At 35.7% G+C, this 23194-nt stretch overlaps 1 protein-coding gene and 1 pseudogene across 2 annotated transcripts in view; one reads left to right on the top strand and one right to left on the bottom strand.

The window, feature by feature from the left end:
- The window catches only part of LOC113175910 (lysine-specific demethylase 6A-like), a 212960-nt gene extending 190331 nt beyond the window's left edge, over positions 1-22629 (top strand). For both annotated transcript variants that reach the window (XM_077794197.1, XM_077794198.1), the window contains 3 exons: positions 8659-8785; positions 17678-17848; positions 20292-22629. In XM_077794197.1, the coding sequence (XP_077650323.1) occupies positions 8659-8785; positions 17678-17848; positions 20292-20321 (328 nt within the window). In that variant the 3' untranslated portion in view covers positions 20322-22629. The remainder of the gene's footprint in view (positions 1-8658; positions 8786-17677; positions 17849-20291) is intronic.
- On the bottom strand, positions 19453-19898 carry LOC113201009 (electron transfer flavoprotein regulatory factor 1-like; annotated as a pseudogene).
- Positions 22630-23194: the final 565 nt, after the last annotated feature.

Here is a 23194-nt window from a genome sequence, read left to right as displayed (position 1 = left end):
CTCTTCGTGTAATGTTTTGCCCAAGATGCTTTGCAGAGCCGGTTTTCTAGCTTCGAATTCTTTTAACTTTTGTTTATGTGGAAGGTTTTTATTTCATTGTCAAACCTGAAGCTTAATTTTGCTGGATACAAGATTCTTGGTTGGAACCCATTATCTTTCAGCGTTTGAAATATGTTGTTCCTGGATCTTCTAGTTTTCAGTGTCTATGATGAAAAATCAGCCATTTAACCTAATTGGTTTACCCTTAAATGTAATCTGTCTCCTTTCTCTTGTAGCTTTTAAAGTTCTCTCCTTGTTCTGTATGTTGGACATTTTCATTACAATGGGTCTCTTGGGGTTTTTTACATTCGGCGTCCTGTAGGCTTCTAGGATTTGGATTTCCGTCTCATTCTTCATGTCTTCATTATTTCATTCTTTCATTCTCATGTCTGGAAAGTTTTCTAAAATTATTTCATTGAACAGATTGCTCATTCCTTTGATTTGGACCTCTATACCTTCCTCTATCCCAATAACCCTTAAATTGGTCTTTTTATGGTATCCCAGATTTCTTGGATGTACTGTTCATGGTTTCTTATCAGTTTTTCTGAGTTGTTTAGGCTGTTTTCAAGATGATATATTTTGTCTTCATTGTCTGACTTCTGACCTCTAATTGGTCTACTCTACTGATGATACTCTCATTTGAGTTTTTAATTTGATTTATAATTTCCTTCATTTCCAGGATTTCTGTTTGGTTTTTTTTTTTGTTGCTGTTGCTGTTGTTTTAATAACCTCTATCTCCCTGTAAAGTTGATCTTTTGCTTCTTGGATTTGTTTATGTAATTCATTGTCAAAGTGAATTTTTCATTGTCTGCATTTGCTGTCTAATGTCTTCATTAAGACTTATGTCATCTGAACCATGCATATACTGAAATCTTTATCTGACATTCCTCTTCTAATATTAACTTGTCCAGCATTGTTTGTAGTCCTTTCTTTCCTTGTATTTTCATATTACTCACGTTTCTTTCCAGCTCTGTATGACTGTTGTCTCTGATCAGCCGCCGAACCATGCTGGTGGCCATACCCACCAATAGATGGCAAGTAAGGTTTTCCAAGATGGATTCTGTCTATTACCCACATAGGGTGTTTGGTGAGGTGGGGGGAGTTGGGGTTACCTTGTGCTGTGTCCAGAGCTTGATCTGGTGACCTGTAAGCAAAGCCTCTGTTCTGCATGCCTTCCCTCTGCACCTTGCAGAGCGAGCGCTACAGGCCGGGCCTTCCGTCTGAGCCAAACGAGGGCCGGGCCTTCCATCTGCCTTGCTTGCTGCAATCTTTATCATTTGTTTCCTTCCACTAATTTGGTGGTTTGTTTGTTCTTTTTCCATGGGTTTGAATTGCCTTATGCTATTTATTTGATATCTCTTTATTGTAATACAGACAATCATTGTTGTAAAGTCCATCTTTAGTACTGCTTTTGTTGTATCCCACATAATCTGAAATGTTGCTTCTATTTTCATTAGATTCTAGGAATTTTTAAATTTTTTTCTTGCTATCTCAATTTCTTCAAAGTGCAGTGTGTTCAAAAGTGTACTGTTCAATTCATATTACATGTGGAAGATAATAACAATAAACAATAAAGATCCTGAATGTTATTTTTTTGTTTGTTTGATGATACTAGAGATTAAACCCAGGGCTTTATGCATGCAAGGCAAGCACTTTACCAACTGAGCTATCTTCCCAGGCTCTGGACATGTTTTAATACAAGTTTTGTGACTACTGAATTTTTAAAAAATCATTATTTTAGTCAAAATAATCAATGTGCTGAGAATCACTGGTTTTTTTAATATTTTTTTTTAGATGTTGATAACCTTTTTATTTTATTCATTTACTTACATGCTGGGCTGAGAATTGAATCCAGTGCCTCACACATGCCAGGCAAGTGCTGTACCACAGAGCTACAGCCTCCACGCTTGTTCATTTTTTATATGTAGAATACGATTGAATTTTCCATTATGATATGTGTTCTGCAATTGTGTTTTTTTGCAGGGCGAGAGGGTACTACAGATTGAACTCAATGTTGCTTAACCACTGAGGCCACATCCCCAGCCCTTTTTAAAATATTTTACTTGAGACAGGATTTTGCTGAGTTGCTGAGGATGGCTTTGAACCCCCAGTCCTCCTCCCTTAGGCTACTGAGATGTTGGGATTACAGGCATGCCCAGCTTGCAACTTAAATATATATAACTTCAATATATATACAATCTATGTTCTTGGGGATTTTTTTAAAATAAGATTAGTCATCTGTGAAGTGATAACTTTTTAATCCCTTTCTAATTTGGATGCTTTTAATTTCTTTCTCCCGGTTACATGCTGTGGTTAGTCCTAACTTCATTAATGATAAAGAAAAATGTGGTCAAAGTGCCATCCTCAATTTATTCCTCATCTTACAGCTAAAAGTTTTAGTGTGATATGAAGTGTGGATTTTCATATATGTCTTTTTGTTTTGTTTTTTAGGAACTTCCCTTTTGCATCAATTTAGACAGCATTTGTCAGATTCTTGCTCAGCATTGATTGAAATGATGTCAAGTTTATTTTTCCTTCAAAACATAATTACATTGGTTTGTTTTCACATTTTGAAATACCTTTGAATTCTTAGGACAAGAATTCACGATGTATATTTCTTCTAATGTGTTACAGGAGTCACATTGTAGGAGTCAGATTTTTTGAGGATCTTTGCATATTTATAAAGAATGTTGGTCTGCAATTTCTGTGTGATACCTTTAGTTGCTTTGATATAGTAATTTCACCTTCATAGATTGAGTTTGGAAATAAACAATTTGTTTAGTAGGATGCATTAGTGAAGTCATTTATTTCTGGTATTTGGGAAATTAATTAACCCCTCTTGCATTCATGTACTGTCTTTGATAACGACGTTGTTAAACTCTTCCAATGTTATGTTGATGTTTGTTGTAGGTAAGTGCATGATTACTTATGCAGTATTTTATTTGATATGCCTTCATTTGAAACTTAACATTTCTAGGAATTTACTTCACCTGGATTATCTGATTAATGGGTATATTAATGTTCTTAACATTCTGTTGTAATCCTTTTTATTTCAATAATTGTATAACAGTGTTTCTACTTTCATTTCCAATTTTAATAATTTGAGACTCCCACTTTGTTAATTATTCTGCCCAAAACTATGTCAATGTTTTTGTTTTTGATTTCCCTCGGTCTTAAATTTAATGTTTATTTCTTTCCTTATGACAGATTTAGTTTAATTTGCCATTTCTCTACTTTCTAGGTGTAGAATTAGGTTATTGTTTTGTAAACTGTTTCTTAATAGAAGTGTTTATAGCCCTTTATTTGATTGTTTCATTTGATCTAGTTACATCTACTATTGGAAGTCTCTCAACTCTTATTTAAGAAATTTCTTTTTCTCCCATTAATTGTTAACCTTTGTATATACTTGGTATTTCTGTTGTGAAATACCATATGATCATATTTGTTATGTCTTATTGATGATATATAATAGTTAATTTTGAATCATTTTGTCAAGGCAGCAAAACCTAGATAAACACTAGACGTTTCAATAAAAGCACTTTTTAAATTGAGATTAACATTTAAATCAGAAGAATTGAGCAAAAAATGATTATTATCTGTGAAACATTTCAATTTCCTCTTCCTTTAATGTGTCTCAAAATATATGTGTTGGAAACTTAATCCCCATGCAACAGAATTGCAAAGTAGGACCTTTAAGAAGTGAATGTGAGAGTGGGTTTATTGTCTCAGGAGTTATTGTATAAGTCAGTTGTCTGTTACTATGATAAAATACCTGACATATATCAATTTACAAGAGTAATAGTTTATTTTGGGCCATAATATCAGCAGTTTCAGTTCATGGTGACTTAACTCCATAATTTTGGGCCTGAGGTAATACTGAACATCATGGCAGAGAATGTGTGATGGAGCAATAGATCCAGTTTTCAAAGTAAGTTTAGCCCTCTCTTACATTTACATGCATTTATTCCTACTTTGCTGTGGGATTTTGCAAGATCCTCTCATGAGATGTTGGCTTCTCAATCTTGGACTTGTCAGAGTTTCTAGTTTGTTTCATTTATTGCCTGAAATGTGCCCCACAGTAAGTAACCTGAAATTCCAGATTCATCATAGTGTACTTTAGAGGAAAAAAATTAAATACATGGGGGAGATTAGTGCCCATTATAGCCTTTCTATCCTCCTGACATGTGCATCCATCCTTTCTCTCTCTCTGTTCCTCAGACGTAAATAGTTTTTCCTCAGATGTGAGCGGTTTTTCTTCCGTCTCACTCATCTCCAGGGACAGGCAACTTAAAACAAAAGTGAAGCAAAACAAAAGAAGAATCTTAAAATGGCTACCCATCCTCTGGCCTTGCCCTCAGGGGCGAGTAATTTACCTTATCACTTACCCTCAGTCGCTCCCTGTGGGAGCCACCAAATGCCACAGTCTGGCTGGGTATGATTCAGGAGCCTCATGTCAAAAGAAACGAACTTTATTTTTAGAACCACACACGCCAAACAAACAGCTCCTCAGGAAAAACCCTCAGAGCCCAACTGCCACCACCGGCTTCCCACAAGCCTCTCCCCCAACCACAAGCCTCACCCCCTCCCAATATCCTCCTGCTCTTGAGGCTGATTGGCTGGGTCGCGTAGGCGGAGCCAAAAAAGTCCCCCAATGAGCAGCTCCGTGGTCTGAAAGGGCAGGGAAACAGCCCAATGAGCATCACCGCAGAGGAGCCAATCAGCTGGATATTGCTAGGGCCGCTGTGAGCCAATCATCAGCTGGCAGTCTGAAAGGGTGGGGAAAAAGCTCAATGAGCATCTCCAATGAACATCACCACAGAGGAGCCAATAAGCTAGATGTTGCTGGGGCCGCTGTGAGCCAATCATCAGCCGGCAGCTGGAAGTTTGCTGGGGCCCCTTCGGCTGTGGCTCTCAACAGATTAGGATGTTAGCATGAGTAGCAAAATTGAGAGAAGATTCCCAACATCATGGAAAAATTCAGTGATTATTTCTTTCTTTAGATCCTGAATTGTGAAACTAAACAGAATGGGGTGAATAGGATGCTAGGGAAATGGGTCAAGTGGAGGCACTTAATCATCAAAAATAGAAGAGCATAGGATTATTATAATTACAGAGACCTATGTAATTCACCAGCTGATCATGGTGTTTCTGGAAACGAAATATATAGAACTTCTGCCAAATCTCTCTTTTTTTTTTTTTTTTTTTTTTTTGTTTAAGTGGAAGAGCACTATTTCAAGTGAACACAACTCTCTCTTTTTTTTTTTTGTACTTATTTTTTTTAGTTGGATACAATGCCTTTATTTTATTTATTTATTTTTATGTGGTGTTGAGGATCAAACCCAGGGCCTCACACATGCTAGGTCAGTATTCTACTGCTGAGCTACAACCCCAGCCCACAAACTGTATTTCAACTCAAAAATAGCATTATCAGTGCAGTCAATTTTTTGACTTGCACCAGTGCTGGATCAATATAAAGATGTACTCTTACTGTATTGCCAAGTATTTATACTGTTAATTTTTTTCTCCCTGTCTCTACCATCGAGGCCTACAGACTTAGCATTAGGGAAAAAGAAATATTCATACCTTGGCTTTATTAGGCACTGTCTCTGAATTCTAGGAGACAAAAAGAATATTTTGGTTTACTAGTCAGAGAGAGGATCATGGAGACCATAAGACCAATATAGTATTAGTTCAGTTCCATATCAAGGTGAACCTAGTGGGTCACTGAATTTATACTGAATATATGAGTGAAATAGACCTACTTTCCTCCTTTTGGTCTTCAACTGTACGGGGAAGATGATTTTGTACAGGAAGGTAAAATGCAATTGCCTAGAACTCCCTCTACCTATGGAAAAAAAAATAGCAAAAATCAATACTGCATTCCTGAAGGATTTGCAGAGATGCCACCATTTAGGATTTGAAAGATGCCGGGTGTGGGTGATTGCACACTTTGCAAAAGACAGGATGGCCACAGTTGGTTGTAAACTTGACTAAATGGTGACTCCAGTTGCAGTTGCAGTACCATATGCTTGAGAAAAATCATCATTTGGTATTTATTATACAGGCAGTACTAAACATTGCTTTTTCACCATACTTTCACTTTAGCAGACAAGCAAGAAGTACATCCTTACTGATCTATTTATAAGGTACATAAATAATCAAGTTCTATCCCCTTGTATTCTCAGGGATCTTATATCCTTCCACAAGATAATGCAGTTTGTTAAGTTCATGTTAATCATGATTGATTCTAATGATTAAGAAGCAGCAGAAGCAGCAGCTATTCCAGACTTTTTTTTAGTATTTATTTTTTTACATTAAATTTACTCTTAGTATTCTTCTGATATATTCAATTTTTGTTTTTATGTATCACTATGTGATGAGTCAATGTGTACATTGCTTGTTTAAATCAGGTTAAATATACTGTCTTCTCAAACATTATTTATTTATTTATGGTGAAAACTTTCGAAGTCCTTCTTATAGTATTTGTGTAAGTTGAGTATTGTTAAATATATTCACCAACTGTGACATACCAGAACTTTTTGCTCCTAATTGTAACTTGCTATGCATTAATCTACTTTTTTCCCTTCTCTACCTCCTTTTTACTCTGCTCAGCCTCTGATAACCACTGTTCTACTCTGATGAAATCGACTTTTTAATATTCCAACACAAGTGAGATCATGTGGTCTTTGTCTTTATGTACCTGGCTTATCTCACTTAACAAAAGAATGTATAGTTCTATCCTTGTTGCCACAATGACAGGATTTCAGAAATTCTTTTTTTATTGCTGAATAGTAATATTCCATTGTGTGTATATCAACCACATTTTCCTCATCCAATCATCAGTTGATGAATAGGTTATTTCCCTTTCTTGGCTTTTGTGAGTAGTGCCATAGTAAACCTTGGAGTACAGATATCTCCTTAACAGATTGATTTTATTTCCTTTGGATTTATCTGGGTGATGGATTGTTGGGTCCTACAATAGTTCTGTTTTAAATTTTCAATTGATTTTTAGAAAACCTCCATATTGTTTTTCATAATGGCTTTAGTCGATCACTTTCCTGCCAAGGGTTCTCTTTTCTCCACATTCTCACCAAAATTTGTTATCTTTTTTTTTTTTAATAGCTACAAGACAAGATTGTTCTCTCAGTACATGAATTGAGTGCCCCAAAATATTCCAACTTATAGCCAAATGATTTTCAACAAAGGTGCTAATAAGAATATTCATCAGTAAAAAGACTGTCTTTTCAATAAATGTTGCTGAGAAAATTGGATATCCACATGGAAAAGAATGACATTGGACCCTGGTCTCTTAACCGGTTACAAAAAACAACTCAAAGTGGATTAAAGACTCAAATCTCAAATGTGAGACTGGGTGCTATCATACTTCTAGCAGAAACAAGGAAATGCTTTAAGACATTAGAGTAGGCAAGATATTTTTGGACAAGGAACCTAAAAACATTCGATAGCAAAATTAGATGACTTCATTGAAGAATGGGCCATATATCTAAATTCATATTTCTCAAAAGAAGACATACAGATGACCAATATCTGAAATAAATATATGGAAAAAATCACTATCAGAGAAATACAAATCAAAACTACAGTGAAGTAATTATCTCAATTTTTTTGAAATATTACTCTCATACCAATGTTGAAGAATAAAATAAAAATTTTTTACTGGGACTGTAATTTAGTGAATAGAGCATATGCTTAAGCATAAATGCAGCCCTGTATTATTACTCCAAGTGAACACAATTCTGGGTTAACAGGTGGTGGAAAGTTTATTGTTCACATAGTTATTACTACGTATAGGGTTACTTTTTCCACATGGAGAAGGCAGGACATCTCTTGCTTCTTTAATTTGCTTATCATCTAATAAGATTCTGGTGACAGGGCTGGGGTTGTGGCTCCGTGGTAGAGCACTTGCCTAGCATGTGTGAGGCACTGGGTTTGATTCTCAGCACTGCATGCATAAATAAAGAACATAAAAGGTCTATCAACAACCAAAAAAAAAAAAAAAAACTATAGTGATAAACACACTCTTATCAGGAAGAGTCAGTAAAGAATCATCCTAAAGGGCTAGGGATGTGGCTCATGCGGTAGTGCGCTTGCCTGGCATGCGCAGGGCACTGGGTTCAATCCTCAGCATAACATAAAAATAAAAAATAAAGATATTGTGTCCATCTAAAACTAAAAAATAAATACTTAAAAAAAAAATCAGCCCAAGTTGTGTCCAACCCAGTGTCTGTTTCCATCCTGACGTTTGAGTACTTAATTGAGGGGTTTAGGTTTTTTTATATTGAATTCTTGTTATACTAAAATACACAAAACTAAAAACTTGAGGAAACATCAATACTACCTTTTTTTTTAGTATTTTTTAAGCTATTTGATATTCAAAAATTATTATCTGTGAATAAGATTAGCCAAAGCATTAAGTCTTAAACATAATGTTTAATTAATCTTTACCCAAAATCTTTTCTTTCAATCATTGTTCTCTGCCATAATTGAATCATTCTCATTTGTTTGATAATAGACTTATTTTGTATATTAGTTTATATAATTTAATCGTCATATTATTTTTTGATATAATATTGCTCTCACAATTTTTCTCCATGTTAGGTATTGTCTTCTGAAAATTCTAAAGCAGTGTCAGTCATTGAGAGAAGCTCTTGTTGCAGCAGGAAAAGAGATTTTATGGCATGGGCGGACAAAAAATGAACCAGCTCATTACTGTAGCATCTGCGAGGTAAGTAAATTGTTCTGATTTTTGTTGTTTTGTTTTGGCTTTTCTAAATTCTGTTGTCTGTTCCTCCTTTCCCCTTTCATCACCTCCCCACTCTTCTCTTTTTCTTATTTACAAATTTGCCTAGACCTTTTTGTAATGATTTTTACTGGAACCAGCTATTATGGCTACCATTATAAATTCTTATCTGAAGGTAAAACATTTCAGTGATACATGTATTAACTTGGAAATCTCCTACAAACACATTCATGTAATAGATGCTTAGCAGATAATAATCATCTCAGATTTTAAAGTACAAAGAATGCATAGAAAGAGTATAGATATCAACAAGCCATATTTATTCCTGGAAGACAGTATTAAGTCCATATATAAGTGGATAGCCCTAATCCAAAATCTGAAATTATCCAAATTTTAAATTTTATGAATATTGACATGATGTCACATGTGGAAAATCCCATACTTAACATTAAGGGCTTTAGTAAAAACATGGGCACAGTAAAATAGTGTATAGCATTGCTTTTTGTCTGTATGTGTAGTGAGTATCTAAGATATAAATGAATTTTGCATTTAGACTTGGGCCGAAGGTATCTTTAGGTATATGCAAATATTCCAAAATCTCAAATTTCTAATATCTGTAAGGGATATTTAATTTGTATTTGTTCATTTTTCTGTTGAAAGATGTATAGAAACAAATGTGTGCTGGGTACTTTTAAGGATCTTACATTTTACTTGTAGGTGACAGATTATAAACATTTATACAATAATTATGACACAGATACAATGAATATGAAACTGAAAATATATACAAATGTATACAAAAACAGTGAGGAAAGTCATTTTCTTCTAACTTTGGCATGTTATGACCATACAGACTTATTAAAAATTAAATCTCTGAAGATTGTGCTGACTTCCAACTGTCAAATGGCTAAGGTTGGAGATTTATAGAACATCCATTAGGCTTTGAAAACACTCTATGAATTGAAGAAATACTAGAGTTTTTAGTAAAGTTGAGCAGTCAATCCCCTGGACCTAAAAAATAGACTACAAATTCTTAAAAGTCTTTTAAGGATAGGCTGAATGTATCTCACAAATCATCATGATTCATTGAAAAGCATTTATTATTTATTCTGAAAAATTAAAACTCACTGTAAGTTTTTGAACAAAAGACCAAGATACACATTTCAAAGAGAAAAGTGATTGAAAATTTGAGAGTATTTAGATAGAAAGCAAAATGATCCATTGGGAGATGGTTGGAATGTTCTTAAGACATGTTTTGTTAATGAAGAGACTAGACTATACGGTAGCCCTAAAAATGCAAAAGAAAAAGGAGAGGTTGAAAAGTATGTAACAAGTATAATAACAAGACAGTTAATGAAGTGGAGAACAGTGACAAACCGGAGATACCAAATTTTTAACTCAGGCCACTAGACTATTGTTACAGCTTATAGATAGTAATGAAAAACCTTATAAATTATGGAATTTAACAGAGCTACTCTAATATGACTTCAAGTAATGAGTTATTGTTGGGGAAATCAACCAGAAGTTAGAGAACCACTTGAAATTGAAGACACATTCTTAAAACTTGAGTATCTGTAATTCTGAGATAAATTAATTAAATCCAATGATTTTCTATATCTTATATACAATGCCGCAATCTGGCTGGGGACAATTCAGGAGCCACTTGTCAAAAGAAATTAACTTTATTTTTAGAACTACAAACGCCAAACAAAACAGCTCCTCAGGAAAAAACCCTCAGAGCCCAGCTGCCACCACCGGCTTCCCACAAGCCTCTCACCCCCACACCAGCCTCTCCACCTCCCACAATCCTCCTGCTCTTGAGGCCGATTGGCTGGGTTGCATGGGCAGAGCCAAAGAAGTCTCCCAATGAGCAGCTCCGTGGAGGAGCCAATCAGCTAGATGTTGCTGGGGCCGCTGTGAACCAATCATCAGCTGGCAGTCTGAAGGGCAGGGAAACAGCCCAATGAACATCACCGTAGAGGAGCCAATCAGCTAGATGTTGCTGGGGCCACTGTGAGCCAATCATCAGCCGGCAGCTGGAAGTTTGCTGGCACCTGGAAATTTGCTGGGACCCCTTTGGCTGTGGCTCTCAACATCTCCCCCTGTCTGTTTAAAAAACAAGCATGTGGCCTGGGGACCGCGCCTGCCTTAGGGTGTCCAATACTACATATGGTCCTTACCCGTCTTTGGATGAGCTGACCTCAGGGTGTCAGCCTCCTGTCTTAGGTTGGTACCATTGTAATTGGATCTTACCTGTCATTGACTACCGGTCCAGTATACAGCCACACCTTCGGAGAGGTACCAGCGGGGGGTTGAGGTTCTTTGCCTCACCTCTGTTGGCCTCCAAATTTTAGCTGAACAATCATGACAAGCAGAAGGGAGGAAGATATACCAAGCCAGTTGACGGCTCCTTTTGGGAAAATTGTACCACTGATGACATCATTAGCAAAAATACCCCAACACTACCACAAGTCGCTGCACCAACAGATAGTTCACAATGCATACAAGTGAGTTCACAATGCATACAAGTGACACATAGTTTAGGCAAGTTCTGCAAGCAGTTCAGTGATGGCTATTGCAGAAACTGTAGATTAGTTTTATCTTTGTCTTCACCAGCACTGGGATGAAGATAGGAATTCTGGCAATAATGGCTAAAGAAAAAATTGTGTAACATTCCAGAAGGCACTAAAAGAAAACAATTTTCTTAACAATTTACATTATTTTGAAGAGAATTATTAAATATAATGAAACGGAAAGGTGAAAGTAAACAAACAGATCTGTTAACCTCCTTTTTTGTTTACATAGTAAAACAATTCTTAACAGTTATTTACCCAATTTAAATTACACCATTTAAATCACGTGAATAAAAAAAATATTTGGATCCATTTTTTCATGAGCACTCATCATATATGATATATGGACATACGTACATTCAAATATATAACACAAAATACAAGTGTGCACACATAATATAATACATACAACACATAACATAATAGTAAAGGCCTTATAACTTTTTACAGGTGAAATCTCCATTGCAATGTTTAAAAACGCTATAGTCAAAAAAAAAAAAAAATAGAACTGATCAGCAAAACATTATCCTAGGTCTGTATGAGCTCAAAAAACAAAATAGAACTTCATGATCTGGGAAAGGGCGATAATAAAATAGATATTGAAAAAAGCATTCTGGTTCTGTCGAAGCCACCACAAAGATAAACATATGATACAGGCATTGCAAACCTGGCCTACCACCTGCTAATGTAAATAAAGTTTTATTCACACAGCCACATCCATTCATTTACACAGGGTCGATGGTGGCTTTCATAGGATGGCAAAATTGACTGATTACAACAGTAATCTAATAGCCTGCAAAGTCTAAAATAATATTTTCTGTTCCCTGACAGTTTGTACATCCTTGACACACTATGTCAAGGCATAGAGACAAATGAGTGTGACCTAGAGGAGGTTGTAATGAGGGGGTTACTGTGTTGAGAGCCACAGCCAAAGGGGCCCCAGCAAACTTCCAGCTGCCAGCTGATGATTGGCTCACTGCGGCCCCAGCAACATCTAGCTGATTGGCTTCTCTGCAGTGATGCTCATTGGGCTGTTTCCCCGCCCTTCAGACTGCCAGCTGATGATTGGCTCACAGCAACCCCAGCAACATCTAGCTGATTGACTCCTCTGCGGTGATGCTCATTGGGCTGTTTCCCTGCCCTTTCAGACCACGGAGCTGCTCATTGGGGGACTTCTTTGGCTCCGCCCACGTGACCAAGCCAATCGGCCTCAAGAGCAGGAGGATTGTGGGAGGGGGAGAGGCTGGTGTGGGGGTGAGAGGCTTGTGGGAAGCCGGTGGTGGCAATTGGGCTCTGAGGGGTTTTCCTGAGGAGCTGTTTTGTTTGGCATGTGTAGTTCTAATAATTGGAAAATTTAATTGTACTTTATCTATTGCTATCTCTAGATTATAATTTTTTAATAAGTTTGTAAGTGTGGCATAACATTCTAGCAGTGTGTTTTTAGCTTTGTGTGCTAATAATACATCATCCATATAGTGAAATATTTGTAGTTCAGGATTTTGATTTCTAAGTGGCTGGGTTACTTTGTTAACATAAATTTGACACATAGTTGGGCTGTTTAGTCATCCCTTGAGGGAGTACTTTCCATTCATATCTCTGATCAGGACCTTCATGATTCAGTGCAGGGATAGTAAATGCAAAACGTGGACTATCCTCAGGATGAATTGGAATTGAAAAAAAAAACAATCTTTAATATCTATAACTAAAACATACCAAGTTTTTGGCAAAGCAGACAATTGAGGAATCCCCAATTGAGCAGGTCCCATAATAACCATCTCATTATTAATGGCTCTTAAATCTTGCAATCATCTCCATTTACCAGATTTCTTTTTGATGACAAAAATGGGATACAGAAGGTTGTATATGTCCTTCCACTAATTGTTGTTTGACCAGATCATGGGCTGCTTTTATCTTTTCTTTAGTCAAGGGCCACTGAGGAACCCATACTGGTCTTTCTGATTTCCATGTAATTTTTATTGTCTCAGTGGCCCTTTGTGAAAATCCAACCCATGTCTGTCTGTTCCTTGATCTATTTGTATTGGTGCTGCTATACTTTGTTCTTGTTTTTCTAATCTTTTTCCTTTCCTAAAACCTTGTCTAGCCATAATAGTGAGTGCATTTTGATTGATGTTATTTGTTAATGTCAAACCTAATTGATCTAGGACATCTCATCCCCATAAATTTATGGGAAGATGATCCAATACATATGGCTGTATAGTTCCTTCACATCCTTCAGGATCCTTCCAATCTAATACCATTGCACTTCTATCGGGATTAGTCGCCACTCCTAGGCCTCGAAGCGTTTGAGTGGCTTGTTGTAATGGCCAATGTTTTGGCCATTCTTGACGAGAGATGATGCTAAGGTCTGCACCTGTATCCAGTAGCCCATTAAATTCATGTCCTTGAATATTTAGTTTTAGCATTGGGCGAGAATCTAAATTCAAAGAAAGCATAGCCCAATCTACACCTGTGGAGCCTAATCCCTTGGAACCTCTTTCTACAGCATGACTGGAAAATTTATCATGTATGCTTGGTATTATTAGTAACTGTGCTATTCTATCTCCTGGTGAAATTACTGATATACCCTTTGGAGAACTGGCTATAATTTTTATTTCACCTTCATAATCGGGATCAATTACCTCAGGACTTATCATAAGTCCTTTTAGAGTAGAAGAGCTGCGTCCCAATAATAAGCCTATTGTTCCTTTGGGAAGAGGTTCTTTCACCCCTTGGGAATGATTTGAACTCCCATCTCTGGAGTAATACTGATCTGACGGAGGCGCAGATGTCCAACCCTGCACTCCCTCTGGTTTGTCTGATGAGGGATCTAATGGACAATGTGTCCTGGGCACTACCCTGATGGGGTTGCTGGGTTTCTACAGTGCTCCGTATATTTGTGGTTTGGGGCCCCGGCGCATTGGGCCCCCTGTCCATTTTTTGGCAATGGAGCCCGATGCCTTTCTCCACGATATCATGGATAAACACTTGGTCCTTGTTCTTTTTTTGATAATGGAGTACCCTCTATGGTGGTTTGAGAACGGCATACATTAGCCCAATGTCTCCCTGTATGGCATCGTGGGCAAATACCCAGTATTCTACTCCTTTGATACCTAGTTTTGTTCAACCCTCCTCCTATGGGGCAATTCCTTTTAAAATGTACTGTTTGTTGACAATTGTAGCGTGTTCTTTGCCTGGCATATAAAGCCTGTTTTACTGCAGCTGCCACAATTTGCCCTTGTTCATTAATGTCTCTGGCATCTAACGCCTGTTTTACTGCAGCTGCCATGACTTGCTCTTGTTCATTAATGTCTCTACATAATTTAATATATGTGTTTAAATCTTTATGTTTCCATGGTCTAATGATATCTCTGCACCAACGATTCGCTTGGTCATAAGCCAGTTGTTTTATTAATGGCATTGCTTGTTCTGTATTCCCCAAAACTCTGGTAGCTGTTTGAATAAGCCTATCTACAAATTCGGCGTAAGGTTCATTAGCTCCTTGTATTACCTTAGATAATTGACCTTGTAAACCTCCATGTCCTTGTAAAGTCTTCCATGCCCTAATCGCCTCTGCAGCAATTTGTGAGTATACGCCAGGATCATATGCAATTTGTTGCTGCTGATCCTCATAAGGTCCCTTTCCTAACAACATATCTAGATTTCTCTGAGGATAACCAGCTGCTGCATTTCGCCTAGCTGTCTCCTTGCAAAATTCCTCATTGGCAACCTTCCATAACAGGTATTGACCTCCATTTAGCACAGCTTTACACATTTTAGCCCAATCTGCTGGCGTCATGTTCAAGTTGTTAACGGATTCGACCAAGCTTACAGTGAAGGGTTCTTGAGGACCATAGGTTGTTACAGCCTCTTTTAGCTCCTTCACTGTTTTGAAATTTAAACCCTGGTAAATTCGCTGCCCTCCTACCTCAAATACAGGACATGTTAATACTTGATATCCTGTCTCAGGATCCCAACTATCAACTGCAGGGGTTGGGAGCCTCCTAGCATATGGAGGTGGTGCTGTTGATTGGACACTTATGCCCTCTGGTGATAGAATGCTGTTAGTAGCAGTCTCCTGTAGAGGTGGTGCTGTTGGTTGGACACTTACGCTCTCTGACAGAAAGGTGTTATTAGCAGTCTCCTGTTGTAACTTTTCCCCGATGGCTTTTTCTGCTTTACACTTTCTTCCTCTGTCTGACTAGTTCGAAAGACCTTCTCTTTTACTTGAATCTTTTCCTCTGACTAACTTGAGAGACCTTCTCTTTTACTTGAATCAATATGTCTTCTCCTTCCTCTACCTTTGTCTGAACTGAAGGTTTTGGACTAAGCAAACCAGATACGTTCGCCCACAATGTCAATGTGCCAACTGGCAGAGTCCCTGGGTTGTTCTTTTCTATTCTTTTTAAATCTTCACCATGATGGTTCCATTGTGATATATCTAACAACTCCTCCTTAAAAAGCCATGGGCTACATTTTTGTATTGTATCAACGTATGCCCTGACTGCTCTTGATTTTACTGGGATGCATCCTTCCTCTAACAATTTACTTAACAGTCTTTCAGTTTGTTTTTTACTAATTTCTGATCCCATATTTCTACTATAATAACAACCCAACAAGATGACGCCAAACAAAACCAAGACAGAATGCGATAAAAATGGAACAACAAAAATTCATTATAGCCTTTCTATCCTCCTGACATGTGCATCCGGCCTTTCTCCCTATCTGTTCCTCAGACACAAATAGTTTTTCCTCAGATGTGAGCAGTTTTTCTTCCCTCTCACTCATCTCCAGGGACAGGCAACTTAAAACAAAAGTGAAGCAAAACAAAAGAAGAATCTTAGAATGGCTACCCAGCCTCTTGCCCTGCCCTCGGGGCGAGCAGTTTACTTACCCTCAGTCGCTCCCCGTGCGGCCACCAAATGCCGCAGTCTGGCTGGGCACAATTCAGGAGCCACTTGTCAAAAGAAATTAACTTTATTTTTAGAATTACAAACTCCAAACAAAACAGCTCCTCAGGAAAAACCCTCAGAGCCCAACTGCCACCACTGGCTTCCCACAAGCCTCTCACCCCCACACCAGCCTCTCCACCTCCCACAATCCTCCTGCTCTTGAGGCCGATTGGCTGGGTTGCATGGGCAGAGCCAAAGAAGTCTCCCAATGAGCAGCTCCGTGGAGGAGCCAATCAGCTAGATGTTGCTGGGGCCGCTGTGAGCCAATCATCAGCTGGCAGTCTGAAGGGCAGGGAAACAGCCCAATGAACATCACCGCAGAGGAGCCAATCAGCTAGATGTTGCTGGGGCCACTGTGAGCCAATCATCAGCTGGCAGCTGGAAGTTTGCTGGGGCCCCTTTGGCTGTGGCTCTCAACAATACAACAAGAGTCTTTTATTATGAGACCAAATATATTCTAGTTAGTGCTTTGCTTCTGAAATTCAACAGATCTCTTTCGAATATTGAAAATAGAAACAGCTATTTTGTACCATAAATATCCTTTATCCTGATTGAGCCTTTGTAATTCATCAATCTTTGTCTAAAAGATGAATTATCTTCTTACATATATGCTCACAAGTACACTTCTTTTGTATTTGCTTGAACACAGTTTGTTACTTACCTAGGTTTCCTATTCTTGAAAGACAGTGATTATAATTACTCAAGTTTTTGGTTATTTTAGCTCTTATTAGCACAGTTATATCAGGTGCAGTGGTGCATACCTTTAATCTTAGCAACTTGGAATGCTGAGCAGAGGAATCATGAGTTCAAATCCAGCCTCAGCAAAAGTGAGGCACCAGCAACTCAGCAAGACCATGTCTCTAGAATACAAAAAAGGCTGGGGCAGGGGGATGTGGTTTAGTGATTGAGTGCTCCTATTTCCAATTCCCAGTATCACAGTGTTAGTGAAATGCTCTAGAGATCAAAATATGAATAACATACAGTACCTCCTTTAGAGTTCAGGCTAGGAGATAAGAAAAACATGAGGGTAGACTATTATAAAAATACTACAAGGTAAATAATGACCATTTTTATTTAATTGCTCCCTGATCATTGGGGATAAAATAAAAAGATGTTCTTTATCAAACTTTGAGTTAATGTTCTTAGTCTCTAAATATGTAACATTACCTTTGGATGTTGTACAAAATAGCATCTCACACATACAAGTGTGATTTTTAAGCACTTGAATTTAAACCAAATCAATGCCTATAGTTTCATGTAAAAATACTATTTCATGGTGATACCAATGAGTAAAAAAATTTTGTTATAATTCAGATGTCTCTATTTACTGCTTTTTTTCTCTTATACAAAAATAGGTGGAAGTTTTTAATCTGCTTTTTGTCACTAATGAAAGCAATTCTCAGAGGACCTACAAAGTACATTGCCAAGATTGTGCGCGAAAAACAAGTGGAAATTTGGAAAATTTTGTGGTGCTAGAACAGTACAAAATGGAGGATCTAATGCAAGTCTATGACCAGTTTACATTAGTAAGTGAATTCAACATAGCTGGTTTGTGAAGCAGTAGTATTTGTTTTGTGTTACTTAGTAAATAGAAGTTAATAATATATAAAGAAAAATATTCTTCTCCTTCATACTTCAAAGTAATTTTTGAATTTGAAATTGACATTTTTCCCTACTTAATAAAATGTCGGGCTGGGGATGTGGCTCAGGCGGTAATGCGCTCGCCTGGCATGCGAAGGGTGCTGGGTTCAATCCTCAGCACCACACAGAAATAAAAAATAAAATAAAAAATATTGTGTTCAACTAAAATATAAATTTTTAAAAAAATAAAATACACTTGTTTTCCAAGCTAATTATTTATTTAAAAGGTAATAATTCCTGTAAGTATTGACCTTACGTGAATATTTGATGAACATTGACTAAATGGTTCAATATATAACACCCATGTAATAATATTTATAGTTAGTTGCAGAGTTTTGAATTTGGAAGATATTTCTTTGATATACCATTTATTTCTGGCTTTCAATGGCTTTTTATAAATAAAAATACAGAAAATAATTCATGAGTTGTTAATACTGTCCTATGGCCTTTTGCTCTAAATTTAAAATTTAGTTGCTAATGGTTCTTATTTAATGACCTCTTATTTGAGGAAGAGAAGAACTTATATGGAATATATAATTTATGAGGAATAATCATAAGTCAGTTATTAGGAGATTTTAAAGAAATTTTTCAGGTACTTTGAAATCAACTTTTTTTTTGGAGTAAAAAGGCTCGAGTTTAAGTATTTTTAAAAATTTGTCAAATTAATAAATTCCAAAAGTGTTTTTAGAATAAGTTTATTATTTTATTTGTGAAAGAAGGTAATTGATTCACAACAAATGTTTTAAGGCCCAAGGGAGTCAACAGCAAAGTTAATAATGGAAATAATAGTTATATAAAGCCAATCACTGGGAGGCTATTTCAAAGTCAAGGTCAGAAGTAATCTTCATATCTTTATTTCTAGAACTGCATTTAAATCATTACTGGGAGTTATTTTTTTTTAAATCATCCTTTAATATGTGCTTTAGATTACCAAATTGGGTCAAAAATAAAAGTACTCCAAAAGTAAGGAAAATAAATGTGTTAAGAAATTATTTTGCTGGCTAGGGTTGTAGCTTGCCTTGCATGCATGAGGCCCTGAGTTTGATCCTCAGCACCACATAAAAATAAATAAATAAAAATAAAGATATTGTGTCCATCTACAACTGGAAAAAAATTTTTTTTAAAGATAAAGAAATTATTTTGCTCATTATATGGCATTCTCTTGTCAGTACAAGGAAGAAATTGGCTAAAAGTAACAGACTAAAACCTATTAAGTTAGAAAACAATTTCTTACTGGGTTCTTATTAATTTATAATTGATAATATAGCTAAATTATTTTAATAAATAAATTTATTATTTTAATAAAAATTGAGTATAAAGGATTGTGGATATAGCTCTTAGTTATCCAGTTGAAACATACTAGTTTTGGTTTAGCAGGACAGTTCAGGTATTTTTTTTTACACATGTATATTTTGCCATTCTAGCTTAGAATATTTGGTATACACAAAACAGTTGGAACTGATTTTTCAGCTGATTTGTAGTATAATGATCACTTAGTTTTGTTGATATCTGAATAATGGCATTGTTTAGTAGCTCTGTATTTCCTAAGGAAGTATAAGGCTTCTAGCTCTTTCATGACAAATTAGCCTCCTTCTGTAAGTTCTTTGATCTTCTCTGGATCCTTCACATCTTTGGGTTTTTTTGGTTTTTTTGTTTGTTTGTTTGTTTTTTGAGAGAGAGAGAGAGAGAAATTTTTTAATATTATTTTTTAGTATTTGGCAGACACAACATCTTTGTTTGTATGTGGTGCTGAGGATCAAACCTGGGCCACACACATGCCAGGCGAGCGCTCTACCACTTGAGCCACATCCCCAGCCCCACATCTTTTTTTTTTTTAAGGAAAACATCCTTCAAACACCTTTTAAAATAGTCCCATCCAAAGTACAGCAGATTTTTATAAAGATTCAGTACTTCTCCTCTTAAAAAATTGGCCATTTTCGTTTAAATGGAAATTAATCCACTTTTATTCATAACATACTTCACCATTTCCAAACCTCAGAATCCGTAAAACAACAAAGCACCCAGGTGGCTGTATTCTGGCACCTTCGGTTATGCTACAGCCTGAAGAGCTTCTGACCGCTCAGATTTCGCCCAAAAGTTTTTGACTTAAGTGATGAAGTATAAAAAATGGTGGAGATAACGGTATAAGAGTCATGGGAAACAGATTCTAGTATAGACAAGAAGAACATCTTACTTAGCAAACTATTGAAATTTGCTGATTTTTTTCAAACTTACTTTATGAAAATGTTATGTTGTTTATAGATATGAGCTACAAACATTCTTAATTTATATAACAAAATGATTTTACAACCTTATATTTCTTTTTAGGCTCCTTCATTATCATCTTCCTCATCTTAATATTGTTCCATGAACATGAGACCTTTCTGCTCTTCAGGAAATACCTGTATCACTGGTTTTATAGCTGTTTTGTAAACTGCTGATTCAAAGTAATGTCTATGCAATGTTCCAAGAATAGAGGGTCAGTCAACCGGACAAGAAGAGCACTGCCTTTATTGCAAGACTCAGAAAGCTGACACAGATGTATTTCAGAAAAATTGTCATCATCGTATGTTTTATGTATGTATATCTGACAGAGCTGTCAGTAAGAACTAACTTTAAAAAATAACCTTTTTTTATGCGTCTGCAATTTTAGGCTTATGGATAAATTTTCATCTGTATTTTACTCTTTCAGGATTTTCCTGGCATAAAAAATACTGTCCTAGGTGGTCATTTCTTTGTAATATGACTAACAAATTTTTTTAAAATTTTGGACCAACTTTTTATTTTAATGTAAAAATTTGGATGAGAAAGTTTTTTACCATTTTGATTTTCCTGTAATGTTTAGAGACCATGATGATTATCCTTTGGTTTCAAAATAAAACAAAAAATTAATCATCAAGATACAAAGATAATGGATTAGGCGTAGACTAAAGAATAAAATTCAGATGTAATTTTCTTTCTAATCTTGATACAGATTTAAATTATTTATATAAATACATATTTATTGCTTGACAATATTTGTGGATGGAATGTTGTTATTTTTTCCAGATTTACTTGCCATTAAATACCAAGGAGTTCTGTACTTTTAAATACTACTCCTATTACATTTTCTATGTATAAATAAAACTGCTTACATTGTACAGAAACTTGTATTAAAATTGTTTAATGTTTAAAGGTTTTTCCACCATTATGAGTTTTAAAAAGCCTTTCTGTAAAAAACCCAGTTTGTGCTCATATCAAATCAAATGAATACATGTATTTTATATGTGTGAGTATGCACACATATGTATAGTGTATACAGAAATATCAATATATAATTGTATAAACAAAACAATTTTTAAATTTTTTACATCTACGATAGTTTTTGAGGTGCCTATTATAAAAGAATTGCTTACCAAAAAAAAAAGTTTGTTTATTTTTAAAGTTATGTCTTTCAGTCTCATTTATTAAGTTGCTATTAAGTTATTATGATAGCCAATAAATAATTGCTGGCAAATTATTTTTAATAACAGTAAAAATAGTAAGGATATTAAAGGGAACATTATAAATTGGATAAGTCTTATTTTTCATTTAGAGGTTTTTAAATTGAAAAGATATTCAGAATGATGACTTATTTTAGAAATTAAACATATTAGCTGATTTATTTTTTAAAGTTAGATGACAAAATGATAGAAGGGAAAGAAAAGGGATTGGGGATATTTTTAACAAGTTCTACAAAAACCTGTTTTTGTTGTTGTTGTTTGGTTTGATACAGTACAGTGCAGTACTGGGGCCTGGACCCAGGGGCACTCAACCACTGAGCCACGTCTCCAACTCTTTTTTGTATTTTATTTAGAGTCAGGGTCTCACTGAGTTCCTGAGGGCCTCTTTAAATTGCTGAGGCTGGCTTTGAAATCATGACCCTTCTACCTCAGCCTCTGAGCTGCTGGGATTACAGACGTGCAACCACACCCAGCTGTATTGTCATTTTATCGCTTGTTCTAAATGTTTTTTAAGAATCTTAAGTGAACAGTCACAATATTGTATAAATAAAGTTATATAACTTTCTAAAAAGAGAAGCTTTTTTTTTTTTTAATGCTCCTGGGAATTGGATTGATCTCAGGGCACTCAGTCACTGAGCCACATCCCCAGCCCAATTTTGTATTTTATTTAGAGATAGGGTCTCACTGAGTTGCTGAGCACCTCACTTTTGCTGAGGTTGGGTTTGAACTCTTAATTCTCCTGCCTCAACCTCCTGAGCTGTCTGTGTGCAAAATGTCTAGATGATAGCATTAATGAAGCATCTTCTCAATACAATTTTGAAATGTTTTTATATTTAGAAATAATTTGTCTTTAGACATGGAGACATTTTATTGTTGAGTAATTTTTAAGTATTGAAACCCATGAGCTGTAATCACCTATATATTACTTTAGCAGAAAATAATTGCAGTTTTTCAGTAAATGAAGAGAAGTAGTAAATGCCTCTGGATATTTTAAATGCCAATAGTCTTGTGTTTTTCTTATAAATCCTCTTGTTCAGAAATCATTGAGTCAGCACAAACTTTTTTTCAACAAAAATTAAAAACAAACATGGAGAAAACAAAGATTATAGAATACTAAAGCCATGCATGAAATTTTCTTACACTTTTTTCTTTTCATTACTCTCACAATATTGTTATATCTTCTTAAGATGAGTTTGTTACTACAGTTCATGTAAATTTAATTTACTAATTCTGGAGTTGAAAAATGATATTTTCTTTTACTATGTTTGGATTTATTAAAAATAATACTTTTACTTTTCAGAAGTTAGTATAAGTCTAATGGGTAGAATCAGGAAATAAGAAGCCTTAAATCAATATCACTTAAGTAGATGAAGATAATTGAAATCTTCAATTACCTACTTTCTTTTTATTACTTTATCATCATCCTTTCTAAGCATGTTTAGTTTTTGAAAGATACACATTCCTACTTTGTTTTGTTTTGTTCTTTAAAAATTGAAGAATAAAATGCTTTTTCATTTAAGCAAATGTTTATCATAATAAGTATTAGGAACGGATCCTAATCGAAAAATTTTCTAGAGCAACAATTATTTTTTCTTAAAAGAAAGTAGGAACAGTGGGAAACTCAGTAATATTCTTTTTTCTTTCTCAACTATTAAATACAAACTTACTGAAGTTTAGTTTCAATTTCTGCCACGATTGTGTCCTTCAACTTACTTGTGCTAGATTAAAAAACACAAGATTTTGGCTTGT

The sequence above is a fragment of the Urocitellus parryii genome, chromosome Y, assembly GCF_045843805.1.
Source record: "Urocitellus parryii isolate mUroPar1 chromosome Y, mUroPar1.hap1, whole genome shotgun sequence".
Classification (NCBI taxonomy): domain Eukaryota; kingdom Metazoa; phylum Chordata; class Mammalia; order Rodentia; family Sciuridae; genus Urocitellus; species Urocitellus parryii.
Note: the sequence above shows the minus strand (reverse complement) of the source record. Positions and strands in the feature narration are given on the sequence as shown.